General features: G+C 39.5%; 2 protein-coding genes across 2 annotated transcripts; both read right to left on the bottom strand.

The window, feature by feature from the left end:
• Positions 1–3,602: 3,602 nt before the first annotated feature.
• LOC136679747 (leukotriene B4 receptor 1-like) lies at positions 3,603–4,905 on the bottom strand. Its single transcript, XM_066658416.1, has one exon. The coding sequence runs from the start codon at positions 4,903–4,905 to the stop codon at positions 3,952–3,954; it is 954 nt and encodes a 317-aa protein (XP_066514513.1). The 3' UTR covers positions 3,603–3,951.
• Positions 4,906–7,451: 2,546 nt separating this feature from the next.
• On the bottom strand, positions 7,452–8,339 carry LOC136677617 (leukotriene B4 receptor 1-like). Its single transcript, XM_066655190.1, has one exon. The coding sequence runs from the start codon at positions 8,337–8,339 to the stop codon at positions 7,452–7,454; it is 888 nt and encodes a 295-aa protein (XP_066511287.1).
• Between the last annotated feature and the right edge of the window lie 7,789 nt (positions 8,340–16,128).

Below are 16,128 nucleotides of genomic sequence, written 5' to 3'. Positions count from 1 at the left end.
AATCTCTTTCAGTAAGAAAAGCTAGAAAGTGTACATCATAAACATACACACACAATACACATACACAAAATAAAGTTTCCACAAATTGGAAATAAAGGTAAGATATAGTAAGTAAAGGTAAGATATAGTAAGTATAGTAATAAAGGTAAGAAGGTAAAGGTAAATAACAGTAATCTGCTATAATGTAATCTGCAGTCTGCAAGCTGCTTTTATTAACTTCTTTAACCCACAACCGTGGATGGACACCCCCCCCACCCTATAAAAATGATATATTATGTCATATCATATCATGGTCTGTAACCGCTTATCCAGTTCAGGGTCGCAGTGGGTCCAGAGCCTACCCAGAGTCACTGGGCACAAGGCAGAAACACACCCTGAACTGGGTACCAGTGCTTCACAGGGCGACACACACTCACTCACACACTCACACCTGTGGACACTTTACAGAAAGTCTCCTCGAAACCCCTCCGAAGTCCTCACAGACAGTCACCCACAGTGAGACTTGAACTCAGGATCCTGGAGCTGTGTGACTGTGTGCCACCCATAATAATAATAATAATAATAATAATAATAATAATAATAATAAACTTTAAATAAATTAAAAATAACTAAATAGATAGATAGATAGATAGATAGATAGATTAATTAATGAGCAGTTTGTTACATATACCCAAGGTACATACAGATAGACCAATACTACACTATCTAAATAGCAATGTGACACACTATCCATTTCGTTATATTTAACCGCCACATTATAATTATTAAAATTAATAACACTTTAATTTACCTGATATTAACATGCTTTAAACAAAATTATACAGGAATAAGGAATAACCTAGGAATGGCCAGCCAAACCCAATAATAATTGACGCAGGTCATGGCGTGTAGCCTCATGGTTCATAATGTTTTCATTGCCAGTGCCCTTCTCAGAGCCTGTGTCTATTAATGTTTCACCTCGCCATGTGCCTTCAGCCCACTTGTTCTCCATGCTTACACCGTGACAGAATGAACCACCGTTATAATGAAGCAGCTTGGTAGCGTCAGGGCCACCAAGGATTTATGTCCCTGGTGATGGTAAAACTCATGATGGTTTGGATGGAGGAGTCCGATTCTTGATGGTAGAATCTTGATGGTATGGTGTGGTATATGGGGTACAAAGATAGTGGGGCCATTCTTCATCAATGGAAACCTCAAGGCCACTGGATACGAGAAATTGCTACATGACGATGTGTTTCCCTCTTTATGCACTGAAGCTGGCACATTCCCTGAGTTTTTTCCAGCAAGATGGTGCATCACCACATTACGGGTGTCAGGTCCGAGCATTCCTAGATGAACAGTTTCCTGGAAAGTGGATTGGTCATCGTGGGCCCCCAAGGTTTACTGATCTGACCCCCTTGGATTTTTATCTTTGGGGTCATCTGAAGGCAATTTTCTATGCTGTGAAGATACGAGATGTGCAGCACCTGAAACTGGATACTGGAAGCCTGTGCTAGCATTTCTCCTGCGATGTTGCTATCAGTGTGTGAAGAGTGGGAGAATAGGGTTGCATTGACAATCCAACACAATGGGCAGCACTTTGAACACATTTTATAAGTGGTCAGAAACTTGTAAATAATGAAAGAATAAAGTTAAAACCAAGCACACCATTGTTTTTCTTGTGAAATTCCCAATAAGTTTGATGTGTCACATGACCCTCTTCCCATTGAAAAAACAAAAGTTGGATCCAAAATGTCTGACTTCAAAATGGCCACCATGGTCACCCCCCCCCCCCCCCCCCATATACTAATGTGCCACAAACAGGACGTTAATATCACCAACCATTCCCATTTTATTAAGGTTTGCTTGTATTGTGTAAGCTTATGTTTTTGTGTTGTTTGGGGTGTTCCTAGTTTTACCCCCTGCCTCTTTGATGCCTTGTTTTGGCAAAATTTGAGGGAGGGTAACATTCAGTCAGAATAAATCCTAATTTACCTCTAAGCCTGAAAAAGCAGTAATTACTCTGATCTTGCCGTTTAAGTAGATGCAGGCACTAAATCACAGCTGCTTTGAATAGTGCAAACAATTTGACTGATTAAGCATCCGTGAGCTGTTAAGATGTACGTTTTGACTTGAATGTGAATCATCATGGTGTGGTGAATAAATTAAGTGCTAGGGTTTGCAAATGTAGTTCAAAATTTACAATTTATCATTTATGTTTTAATTGGTGAAAAATGTATGTGAAGGACAAAGTATTGGCCAGGTTATATAATGTCTTACCAAGTCACTGACTGACAGAGAATGATTGACATATATGATTGACATATTGAAATGCGCATGTGGAAACATTACCTGAGAGAAACCGTAAGTGGAATTTATAACCTGAATAAAAACTGAACTTGTTGCCTGTTTGAACAGGCCCCAGTTTTCTTCCAAATGATGGATGTAGTCACACAAACGAGGTGAATTTGAGTTTGTGTAATGTCTGATCATGCAGTAATGTTTTACTCATTCAGGTGGTGAAGTCATCCAGCACTAGTGCACAACATCTAAAAACAACAGAATATTTTTACTTTTTCATAATAAAATTGTAAATTGGCTTGATTTCACCTTATTCTGTGTAACTAGAGCAGATGTTTGCAACATCTCTTAGAGTCTGCATTTATAACACTCAGTCCTAGAGAACCACACAGGGATTAAGTTAGTCCTGGACTAGACTTAATCCCTGTAACCGTCCCTTTGTCATAGATAACACAGCACTGAATAGAGTGTATTACAACACTAAAAACTATATTTGAAGAATGAAGACATTAGTCCAAAGTTATGTCCCGTTGCCTGCAGATGGCAACTTGTGTGACTGCTCCTGTCCTCATGATTCACAGAGCCCTGCAGGAAGTTGACAAACTAATACATAATAAAACCTGTGTAGTTTTATATATATCTATTTATACACCCAGATGGTCCTTGTTTTGTGAGGGTTTAAAAGTACTGTCCTAAGTCTCAGTGTAAGGTGATCATACATGCTTTTTGATTCTTTGTGTCTCTACGGTTCTGAGTTTCTGGTTTGCCTTTTATGGTTATTGTCCTTAGCTATTTTAGTTCCCTACGAGTTCCTGTACTGTTTTTTTTAGTCGTGTCTAGTCTCAGTTTTGTATTCTTGTAACATTTCCTCTCTGTTTAGTCCGGTTTGTATTTAAGTAGTTAGTTTATGTCTTGTTTGTTGTTTAGCGCTATGTGTGTTTCCTGTAAATGTGTGTTTGCTACTTTCCTTTGTTTTGTTCGCTGTTATATTATTTGTTTAAACCAAACCTCTGCATGCTCTGTTTACTTCCGCTTTCTACTTTCCTTTGATATTCTATGGTAATAGTGAACAATAGAAATGATGTTAAAAGATTGTGTGTGTTTGGATGAAAAACTGACAGTAAAAAAAAAAAAAGTAGAAATTCAGTACATGGGAATATAGCGCCTCTCAGAATTTAATTAAAGTTTATATATAGTTAATAGTAGCAGTTTTCTTGTTGTGAACAACAGATCTGACAAAAGAAATTAAAAATTAAAATGCACAACCATTAAAAGTCTCTATGTTCATATTTCTAGAGCACAGAATGAGATTATTTCCCAAGCTTAAAGTTTAGTTGCATTTACTGTTAGCATTGTATCTGTACATCAGAAACGTCAAAGTACTGCTCCAGGACATAATGCAAATGTTTGTACACTTAGTTAGAAATACAACTCTTAAACATATGTATTTATCAACATTGAATTTCTTACATATTTGCTGCAATAACAAGTTAGTTAGCAACAGAGTGTTCATAATAATAAACTCCTTAGCATTGCCAGGGCATTGCTAGATGTCTGGTAACGTATTCCATGCAGTTGCCAGCAGATTGCTAAGCAATTTATTGGCATTTCAGTTGGTTGCAATTATATTGCTAGTTGGTTTCTATAGTCTTAGAGTTTGCTGGGTGGTAGCTAAGTAGCTGCTTTGGTATCCCCAGTGATTGCTAGGGTGTTGGTAGGTGATTGCAATGTCTGACCACCAGTTTCTGTCACAGAACCGTGATGCTGCAGCTGCCTAATGGAGAAGGTGTACAAAAACGGGTCCACACAGCTGTTCAAAAAAATGAGAGCTGTGGATATTTTGGAGGCAAAATCTGCAGCTGCGGACAGCTTGTCATTCTTGAGTAAAGCTGCACTTATAATAAAGATATTAGCAATAGTAAAGGGCACACCGAAGATGAAGTAAGTCAAAACAATTTTTGTCACCAACTTTGTCATTCTGTTGGCGCTAGAGAAAGGTGATTCATTAACACCTCGATAGAGAAAATAGTAGAAGTAAACCAGCAAGCAAAAAGAGACTGTGAATAACAGTACTTCAAAAAGTGATGTGACTACTTTCTCTGTTAGGTTCTTAAAGTTCTGGTAACAGTAATGGAATCCATACTGATCACATCCTACTTCACGCTGAACAGGAGCATAGGAAGCAAATACGCCACTCAGGATCCAAATCCCACACAAAAGGCTTGTCTTTCCATAGTCTCCAAGTTTAGACCATTTCTGAGGATGCAACACCTGAAAATATCTCTGCAAGCTCAGAAGAGTCACGCACAGAATGCTAGAGTAGAGGGACCAATATTCGATATAAGAGACGATCTTGCAAGCAGCATATCCGAAGATCCAGTCATGTAGAAGAGCCCATATCCACAGCGGCAAAAGTAAGAGATTCAGCAGATCGGATACTGCCAGACTCAGCATCAGTTTAATGGTGAAGTTGTTCTCCTTCCAGCGTCCAACAAGAAATCCCAGTACTGCTAGATTAGCAGGGACTCCCAGCACAAAGCACACCCCTAACACCGCACTGCTAGCTTCATATACTGGAAGGGCATTGTTAAGTTGCGAATTATTGGAGCAGTTATCCTGCTGCATGACAAGAAGCAGTTTAGAGTTCTGTAGCTGCAGTAAAGAGAAAAATGCAGCCCTAAAATAAATAGAGCTATGATTCCTTTCATATCAATCATGGTAACATTATAATAAGCACTAGTTTGCATATGCAAAAAGTGTATAAGAAATCTTCTCAGTCTGTTTTTAAAATGCACTAAACTGCATGCCTCCTATTCAGTTTTTATTCAAATTTCTGTTTATCTGTGTGTTGTATTTGCTTGTGGTTTGGATATGTCAGTACACCTCTTGTAGTACACCCTAGAACAGACTTCACATTCAGTGGCCATTAGAGGTAAGCTGATTATTTCCCCAGCTCCTAGTTTAATGCAACATCTTTTATCTACCCACTGTTGTCCAGAAATGCAAATACAATTTCCAGAAATGTATTTAGGGTATTAATTAAAATCTACTTCAGCTTTATTTAACTGAATTAGGAAGAAAATACTGATCATATTGATTGCCATTTATATATATAAACAAATGTGTAATTTGATGCCATGCCTGTAACACATTCAAAAAAAGTCTTTAGAACTGTGCTAAATTGAAAATAATATTCAATAGGAAACAGATCTGGACTACAGGCAGTCCAGTCAAGTACAGCTTTGCCCTACACAGACTGATATTGCTCCCTGAATCTTATCACAGTATTATGTACGACAGATGACGAAAGACCTAAATCCTTTGCAAATATGTATTGAGGAATGTTTGAAAGGTATCTGACAAATTTTGGCACAAAATAGTGAGCCATGATTTATCTTTGCTTACAAAGGCTGAGCCTTTCATTTTATGCTCCTTTAATGCCTTTTGTATTGATAGGTGCTTATAGTGGAGTATTTTAAGATGGTACTGTATATATTCTGTAAAGGTGTTTTGTCACTGTCCCAACTTTTATGTTGCGGGCATCAAATTCCAAATGTCTTTATATTTACAAAATACAATCAAGTTGATCACTGAAATCATTGGGGATATTTTTCTTATGATAGTTAAATAATGTTTCAAGAGATTTATGAAATTACAGATTCAGGTTTTTATTGCATTATACCAAAAAAGGCTTCTGCTTCTATACTGATTTTGAGCATGGAAATAATAAAATGTTAGACACTGTTTTTGTGGTCTATTGTGTTACTGTGTTGGTTTTCCTGTTTAAATATTAATAGAAAAAAAGTTATGTTATGTTTTAAACTGGCATTTCATGGTTAATTAAAATGAACCAGGACAGCCTTCTGTAAGGGACAGAAGCACCAGAAGATGATGTAAAGAAAGGTGCACAAGTGGAAATAAAAATACCATCTCGCGTACATTGCAGGGTTATAATAAGATTAGGGTATAATTCAAGGCTGCACTGACAACTGAAAGTAGTGCGTGTGCATGTGTGTGTTATTGTATAGTACACACACTTACTCTGTGCAACACTTTCCAGTGTGGTTCTAATCTCACTCAAATCTGAATTTTTCTATCTGACAGGCTTATGCTTCATAAATATTTTCTGAAAATATGGAAATGAACACTCCCAGATCACACAGAGATATAGCATACATGCCAACCAAAACTGAAAGTCTTTATTGAGGCTGCAGTCTAGCATAAAACCTAGCACAAGAGAATGTTGTTTTTACAGATACTGAGAAACAGAAAAACTATATACAACATACACAACATGGTCACACCTTTGTCAACAACTGACAAGCGGCATTTGTCAACAGGGGTGGGAAGCACTGCAAATGGATGGAGAACAAAAATGTATTTTGTTTATTTTCATTCAATTGAACAGGCAGATTCCTCTGAGTGGGCAGAGGATTCCCACCCCAGCTCACTTATAGACACACCCTTGGTTGGATACCCTCACTCAGGGAGGGTTTCCTTTTTTGGGCCATTCACCACATATTATGAATGTACAGTACCAGTCAAATGTTTGGGTGCAACATTTATGTCTTTTATGGAAGACATAAAACTATGAAGGAACACATATGGAATTATGTAGAAAAAAAAATGTTAAACCAGAATACGTTTTATATTTTAGATTCTTTAAAGTAGCCACCTTTTGCTGTGATGACAGCTTTGCGCACCCTCTGCTTTTTCTCAATCAGCTTCATGAGGTCTTCACCTGGAATGGTTTTCAGTGAACAGCTGTAGCCCCATCAAGAGTTAATTTGTAGAAGTGCTTGCCTTCTTAATGTGTTTGAGACCTTAAGTTGTGTTGGGGTGTAGATGTAGGGCTGGTACACAGTTCTCTACAGTGAATAGTCCTGTTCCACCAATGACTAATAAGATCATGTGTCCAAACATTTGACTGGTACTGTAACTTATAGTAGTCTTAGATTTGTTGCCTCCTAATAATCCTATTATGTTAATGATCTCAACAAACTCCTATTTAATTATATGTATTGATCATCTAGCTATTTAATAACTAAAGTAATAATTTTATAAAAGAATTAACAAGCTAGATATTAACTTAAATTGTTGGTCATACACAAGTCTTTCATGTCATGAACACAAATGATTAATTTCTACAAACTGGATGAGAACATAGACACTTAAGTAGTTTCATCTCTAGGTGTTCGCTGCCTTAAAGCTTGAGCAGAGAAAGCGTAAATGAAGGGGTTCATACTGCTGTTGATGAAAGTCAAGGCACCCGTAGTATTCCCTACAGCATCAGCAATCTTCAACAGATGGTCATCGTCAAGTAACAATGCAGCAATAAGCACAATGTTGTTGACATGTAATGGAATCCAAAAGAAGAAGAAAGTGAACAAAATTCTGCTCACAATTTTTGTCAGCTTGTGAGTGTTAAAGAAAGCTGACTGACTAACTCCACGGTGAAGACGGACATAGAAATAAATCAGAATGGGGAATGGCACCACAAACAATACTAAAGTCTCCACAAACAGTGTAGCTAACCTCTCCCCATTATTCCGATAGTGGGCATGGCAGTATAGGCGTCCATCCTGCTTCAGCTGTACATGGCATTGTATGGGAGCATAACAAGCTAATACTCCACTCAGAATCCATATGCCACTCACAAGACACTTCCGTCCTCTTGCTGTGAGTTTAGCCAATTTCTGAGGATGCAGTACTTGCACATAACGCTGCACACTCAGTAAAGTCACACACAGCACGCTACTGTAGATGCTCAAGTAAACCACGTAGGAGAAGAGTTTACACAATCCCAAACCAAATACCCAGTCATGAAGAAGAGCATAGATCCACATCGGCAGTGGCAGCAAGGTCATTAGATCAGATACAGCCAGGCTTAGCATCAGCCATGAAGTAAAACTTCCTCCCTTCAGCCACCTAGAAATAAACACCAATACTGCTATGTTTCCAGGGACCCCAAGTGCAAAGCATAGCCCCAGCACGCTACTGGCAGCTAAGATGTCAGGAGAGAGAGGAGTCGAGCTGTTGGAAGAGTTGCCGTGTTGCATGTTTGGAGGTTAGATGCTCTTGTGCAAGAAGTACATCTGACTGAGCAATTTAAACTGGTGAACATGACTTAAAGAGTTACTTCCCTTTTGAAAGCAATATCATGGTGCAGAGTGGTACAGAGTGGTAAAGATACATTTCCATGGGACAAAAATAGCAACACGCCTTTAATAAATAGAAGGTCAGAGTCCTTAATTGCCTTCTGATGTTCTGAATGCCATCACATTATAAGATGCTGTCAGTGATAAATTACCCCTAATAATAAAAAGTAAGAATTTAGTCAATGTCTTAAATATTAGGGATACAGACTATACAGGGAAAATTCTACACCATCAAGAATCCAAACACTTTCGATTACGGGAGCGTGATGACATAAAAACCAAGCAGAGAAGAGTACACACTCAAACATTAACAGACCCTGGAATTTAAACTTAAGCTGGTAAAAATCTGGATGGTTATTCTACGGCTTTAAAAAAACAGCAACCATGAATTTTATAAACAATATATTCACAGTCCATTTCAAATGAGATTGAGCCCAGTGATTCTTCAGCATGTATTTGTCATATGGCATCCACTTTGCATGTACAGCCTTAACTAAGATTTTGGAGATAAACAGCATTGCTGACAGTTTTTCAATGAAGCATTCCTGTTTCTACAGTTTTCTACATATTGCCTGTATTTTTTGGTGATATAATGCACTATACAGGCTGAAACACCTAAATTTTATGAATTTTAACTAAATGAAATCTTGTGCTTTGTGGGTACACATCAACCGGTTAGCAAGATAAAAACATGAAAATAACTAACTTTGTTTGAGTTATGTTTTCATACTAAAACATGCGCACATATACATTTTCTTAAAAATTCTGATTTTGAAAATAAAACAAACCCTAAAACAGGGTGGAACCTCTTAAATGATTGACCTTAATATTTACATGCTGTTAGCCATAAGTATTGTTTATATTACTGATCGTTGCTGTTCTACTTTCAGCCGCTCCTGCAAGGTGTAATGCATGGCCCCAGAGCTATGCAGTAGTGACACAATGGCCTTAGATAAGAACTAAGTCTTTTGTAGCGAATTGCTAGAAAAGAGTAGTGACTTAGCTAGATTCCAATATTTAAATACCAGCGCTAAATACCAAAGGTAAGTATCTGGGATTAATTAACAAGAAATATAAAATAATACTGTGGGCCAATCAGAAAAACCTAGGATCGTCTACGGAGCCAAGGACAACACCACGCAAGAGATGACACTGCACCACTGCTCTGAGATTTGGAGGTTAGCCTCCTTTTAATAAAAAGGTAAGTAAAATATTATAAAATAAAATACAAAAAACAGGCAGGATATTCAATATAAATAATACACCTTATATTACTGTTATTACCATATATATATATATTGGATAACTGTATCTGTATCAATATTTATATACTACTACCCGGGTAGGAAAATATGTATATCAATAAGAAAATATATATTTATATATTTATTTATACACCAATATCTATTAATATCAAAATATCTTTTTTTTTTCTGTGTGTGTATATATGAGAAATTAATGTCCGGTTGTTTCACAGGTAGCAGTTGGAACTGAGTATGCGCAAACAGGTCCAGTCTGTGGAAAGGTATGTGTTTCTCCTACCACACTGGAGAGTAGTGAAAGTTCAGCAACAATAGAAAAGAAGGGGGTTTCACAGAGCAGAGTTGTCCACAGCACTTATGGGCAGCTTCCAGGGTCGGGATCCAGGGAGGCTCGCCATCAAATGTAGAAAAGGGGGGTCCAAATTGAATCTAGCCAAAAAACCTGACCTATAATAGGTCATAATACTCCATCAACATCAAGTTTTTATATGAACACATATAAGCTTTAAACATAATAATTCACATTCAACTACACATACTCACAACATATTTACCTTCTTGACCAATTAATTGAACATATTTACAATAATTGAGATTTATGTACAGAGAAAATAAAGATAAATGCACTGCTTGGCACACAAGGGGTTAAATTCTCGCAACGCGCGCGAATTTGTGGGCTCTCAAAGGCCAGCCTGTGGTTACACAGGCTGAAATATCTCCAATAAATAATCATTCATATAAGCTATAAAGAATTTTAAATAGTTATATTGACACGTTTAAGCACAGGCATCACCATAATCCTAATGAAAATGCATGGTTAGCGTAGCATAGTCGGCTAGCGCAGTAATTACTAAATTAACTCACCGATGCAAAACTCAGTGTAACCAGCTAATAAAACTCCTCTTCGCCACGGAGGGCTTCCCAGGTCCACCAGCTCGGTGATCTAGCCCAAAGAGGGTTTACTTGCAACACTGCAGCTTTCTACCACACAAATCCAAATTCTAATCTATCCTTCTCCTTTCCTCTGCAGATGCCCTCCGCTCACGACGGCTGCTCGACCCAAAAGAAAGAACTGGGTCCAGATCAGCAGAATTACCCGCGCTTATCAACGTAGTCAATCACCTCATTGGCTGTAGTGTGTGACGTACTACTAAACAAATTAAATATTCTCAAAAATATATAAAATAATTATTTTTTAAGTGAATAAAGTTTCTGTTACTCACATATTTGTGTCTTTATTTATTTATAATATTTCAATTATTATATTATGCTTCATATTCAATTTCAGCTTCAGTCTAACTCAACTTTTGTGCCCTTTTAATAATAAAATATTCTTTTAATAAATCAAGCTTTTATAACCTGGGTTACACCCTCCCCGCTTGAACATATGCACGTCCCTGTGCATCTGTATGGCTGTACAGTAATAGGTTTGGTATGGGGATGAGGTAAGTAATCAGGTTCTGGACTATCTCTCAAAGCTTCAGTGAAAGCTGTGCTCAGGCCATGGAATAAGGACTGAACAATGGAGACCATTGGGTTTCCAAACTGAGCATAGTGCAGGCGCTCAGGTTGCTCCCTTTTACGGTTAGACCGTCTGACACAATCTGGTTCACCAGAGCCAGTGTCTTCACTCAATTTGCTCTGTTCAACTCCAGGCAGAGCATCTTGGGTTTGTCTTTCAGCTCCCACTTGGGTACTTGAATCTTTGTCTTTCTCAACCTCTGACTCAGTAAAGGATTCAGGTGACATTACAGGTATGTCAACAGACTCAATGCTTGCAGGTTTGGATGCTACTGGCAGGTGTACTGACAGGCTTTCAGCACTGATTTCTTTACTTTTTCCAATTCTAGGTGCACTGACATCCAAGTTGTCATCAGTAGTATTAGGTAAGTCATTTGCAGATACGGCTTTTTCAGGTAAGTTCCCTTCAGGTAAGTCTTTTGCAGATACGGCTTTTTCAGGCAAGTTCTCTTCAGGTAAGTCTTTTGTTTCTCTTCTCATAGGTACTTCATAGATAGTAGTGAAACTGGTGGGTCTGACTACTGGTCGCACTGTGACTCTCTGGTATGGGTGTTCATCATCAAAAGCCCAATCTTGGTATACTGATTCTTGTTCCACAGATTGTCGTGTTCTGGGCTTTCGTGAAGGTTGTGAAATAGTTGGTTCTGGAGCAGTTTCTGGCAAGAAATTACAAGGGAGTAGCAAATCTCTGTGCAAAGTTCTCAGCGGACCTTCTTTAGTCTCCGGCTCGACTGTGTAGACTGGAAAGTTTTCAGCCTGTTTAACCACTATGTGGATGTCTGGCTCCCACTTATCAGCAAGTTTGTGCTTTCCACGGAGTCTGACTGCCCTTACAAGGACTCTGTCACCAACTTCTAGTCTAGAGGCTGTGACATGCCGGTCAAATCTGGTCTTGTTAGCTTTTGCAATTTTGTCTGCCCCTTGCTTGGCTAATTTGAAGCTTTCGTCGAGATGTGACTTGAGATCTTGGACGTACTGAGAATGTGACTTATAACGCTTATCTCTCAGAGGTAAGCCGAATGCTAGGTCTACAGGTAGTTTTGGCTGTCTTCCAAACATTAATTCATATGGGCTATACCCAGTCACATCATTCTTTGTGCAGTTGTATGCATGCACCAAAGGTTTGACAAACTGCTTCCACTTTGACTTGTCTTCCTCGTTAAGAACGCCAAGGAGATTTAGCAGAGTTCGGTTAAAGCGTTCGACTGGATTCCCACGGGGGTGATATGGCGTAGTACGTGACTTGCGGATTCCCATAATCTGACATAATTCCTTAATGACATGTGATTCAAAGTCTGTACCTTGGTCACTGTGTAGACATTCAGGGATGCCATAATGAATTATGAAGTTTTCCCAGAGGCATTTTGCAACAGTTTGGGCTTTTTGGTTTGGTGTGGGAATTGCTACAGCATACTTCGTGAAATGGTCTGTAATCACGAGAATATCCTTGGTGTTGCTTCGGTCGGGTTCTATGGATAGGAAGTCCATGCATAAAAGTTCAAGTGGTCTGGTCGAAGTGATGTTCATCAGGGGTGCTGCTTTCTCTGGTAGTGTCTTCCTTCTGACGCATCTGTCACAGGTCTTGACTTTTCTTTCAACATCCTCAGACATCTTTGGCCAATAGAATCTAGACCTTACCAGGTTAAGTGTCCGCTCCATTCCCATATGACCCATGTCATCATGTAGACTTTTGAGAACAACAGCTCGTAATGACTCAGGTAAGACCATTTGGTAAGTAGGGTTCTCCCCATCCAAGCGCTGACGATATAAGATCTTGTTGTGCAATCTTAGCTTTTTCCACTGTTTCAGGAAATGGTTGATTTGTGGCAGCTCTTCTCTGACCATTGGAGGAATTGTCTCTCCTGTCTCCATCTGGTGGATGACTTCCCTTAAACATGGATCAGCCTTTTGTTGTTTCTGAATCTCTTCCTCAGACATTTGTGTAATTATAGGTAGCCCACTTTGTTCTTCGTTGATGAAACAATCCGGGATAGAATCTGAAGAAACAACTAGAGAATGTATCTGTGCCACAGTGTCATTGTCGTGCTGACATTCATCCAAAGTACGTCTGACAAAATGCTTTTCACAGACAGCTTTGACAACATCTTGGCCCATATAGACATCTGAATCTTCCAGGTGAGTATTAGCAAACTGGTAGATTCGTTCTTGTTCTTTTCGGGAAACAGCGTCATTGGTCAGTTCACCATGGGGCCTTCTAGAAAGACCATCAGCATCTGCATTTTGCTTCCCAGCCCTGTACTTCAGCTTGAAGTCGAAAATTGACAGCGAGGCTAGCCACCGGTAACTTGTGGCATCCATCTTGGCAGTAGTGAGAATATATGTTAATGGGTTACTATCAGTCACAACAGTAAATGGACTCCCATACAAATAGTCACTGAATTTTTCTGTGACTGCCCACTTGAGCGCCAAAAACTCAAGCTTATGTGCAGGGTACTTAGATTCACTTCTTGACAACCCTCTACTTGCATAGGCTATAACCCTCATTTTGCCTTCTTGCTCTTGGTACAGGGCTGCCCCCACTCCAGTAGTACTGGCATCAGTATGGAGAACATATGGAAGCTGGGGGTCCGCAAACCCTAGGACAGGTGCTGAGGTGAGGTTTTCAATGATGACCTGGAATGACTGTTCGCACTCAGGAGTCCAGCGACTACCAAACGGCTGTTTCGGATCATGATACTGTTTTTGTTCTTTCTTGGGTTGGTTACTCCTCCTCAAAGGTGGGTATCCAACAGTTAGGTCTGTGAGTGGTTTGACAATCCTTGAGTAATTTTTAATGAAACGCCTGTAGTAGCCTGAAAAACCAAGAAAAGATCTCAGTTCTTTTAACCCTTTGGGTCTTGGCCATGTTTTTAGGGCTTCTACTTTGTTAGGGTCTGTCTCAACTCCATTTTGGGAAACGATGTGACCCAAGTATCGAACAGAAGTTTGAAAAAACTTACATTTAGTTGGAGAAAGCTTCAAACCATAATCTTTGAGACGATTCAAAACTTTTAGTAGCCTTGCTTCGTGCTCTTCTAAGGTCTTGGAGAAAACAATCAAGTCGTCAAGGAATACAAGGACTTCTCTCAGGTTAATGCCACTCATACATTTTTCCATCAAGCGTTGAAATGTGCTTGGCGCATTTGTGATTCCTTGTGGCATACGATTGAATTCCCAAAATCCAAGGGGACACACGAATGCAGTCTTGGGTTTATCAGTTTCTTCAACTTCAATTTGGTAGTACCCTGATTTCAAGTCTAACACAGAGAACCATTTTGATCCTGTGAGCGTGGAAAAGGTCTCCTCTAAGTTTGGAAGAGCATAAGCGTCTTTAACTGTTTGAAGGTTCAGCTTCCTGTAGTCTATGCATAAGCGCACATCTCCATTTTTCTTGCGCACAACTACTATGGGAGATGAAAAAGAAGATTCAGACTCTCTGATTATACCAGCCTGCAGCAGCTCTTGCAGATGGTTACGAACAGCTTCTAGGTCTTGCGGGTGAATAGGTCGAGCTCGATGCTTGAATGGAGTTTCATCAGAGAGTGTTATGTGATGTTTGACTCTATTGGCTCTCCCATAATCCAGGTCATTTTGTGCAAAGACTTCAGGCATGTTGTTCAACTTCTGAGTGACACGCTCTTTCCATTCAATAGAAATGGGAGAATCTTCAAAGTTAAAACTCAATCCAGGGTTGACTGGTACATACTCAGCTGAATTGGATGACTGGGGTAGTAAAGCCTGAACAGCGTTAAGTTCTGCAATGATGCATTTCTGGGGCATCACTATATCATGCCCAGACTCATTTTTTAACATCACAGGAACTTTTCGGGGTAGCTTAGCAGGGATGCTCACCAAACAGGGCTTTACCAACAGTCCCCCAGGCAAGGTGGAACAGGTGGGGTGCTCTAAAACAGCCATAATTCCTGATGTCTGTTTGTTGACTAGAATACAACCCTCCAAAACCACATTTTCTCCAGCAGGAATGACTTGCGGGTCCTTACTGTGGAGTTTGACTAACCCATGAGTGAGATGTTGTTGTTGTTTATGTCTTGCTCTGAGAATTTTTAATACAGCTTCATAACCGTACCGATGAGGATAGTGTCTTTCCAGAACCTTGTCAGTGATGGTCATATACAAAATATCTAAAGTGTTCGTACCAATGAGGACTTGGGGTTGGGTTTCAGAACTCAAGTCTGGAACAACCAAGGCTAGTGTTGGCACTTCCACCTCCACTCCGGCGAATTCTTTGGGAAAGGCGATACTCAGATCTACATATCCCAAGTAAGGTACCATCTGCCCATTAGCTCCTTCCACTTCCAACAAGTCACCAAGTGGTTCTATCTTATGCGCTGGTAAGTGTTGGTTGAAGAAGGATTGAGAGATTGTGGTCACCTGGGAACCAGTATCCAGTAGACAATTTGTCTGAGTTTCTCCAATTTTTACTCGAGCTGTGCACTTGGTTCCTATCAGTCCTTTAGGTATAATACAGGATCGTTTTGTTTGTGCACATTTTAGTGAAGCTCGTTGAGTATGTGGGATTTCAGCTTTCTTGATAGCGGGACGTGAATGAGCTTCAGTTCCTGGCTGTCCCATGACAGAAACTGGATTCAGTTTAAAGGGTTCTGTTCATCTTCCCATACTCTTTGTCTCTCTCTTAACTCTTTTCTCTTGGCAGCAACAAGAGCAGGATTCACGTCGGCCTCGCAATTAGCCACGATGTGTCCATCTTCTCCGCAACGGAAACAATACCAGGGCTTTGGCTTTTCACTGGTATGTTTCTTAGCCTGAGATTTTTTATATTTCTTCTGTGCATGGTCAGGTTTTGTAGGTCTAGGTTGTGTCAGTGGCTCTCCTGTTGAAGATTCCGACTTCACACTGGCTTTTCTTATACTTTTCTGTGTCAAAAT

This window comes from Hoplias malabaricus, chromosome Y (genome assembly GCF_029633855.1).
Source record: "Hoplias malabaricus isolate fHopMal1 chromosome Y, fHopMal1.hap1, whole genome shotgun sequence".
NCBI classification, from domain to species: domain Eukaryota; kingdom Metazoa; phylum Chordata; class Actinopteri; order Characiformes; family Erythrinidae; genus Hoplias; species Hoplias malabaricus.
The sequence above is the reverse complement of the archived record's forward strand: the minus strand, read 5'-3'. Positions and strand labels throughout refer to the sequence as shown.

Coding starts and splice junctions, on each gene's coding strand:
- LOC136677617 (XM_066655190.1), bottom strand. CDS start 8,339: ATGCAACACGGCAACTCTTCCAACAGCTCGACTCCTCTCTCTCCTGAC.
- LOC136679747 (XM_066658416.1), bottom strand. CDS start 4,905: ATGCAGCAGGATAACTGCTCCAATAATTCGCAACTTAACAATGCCCTT.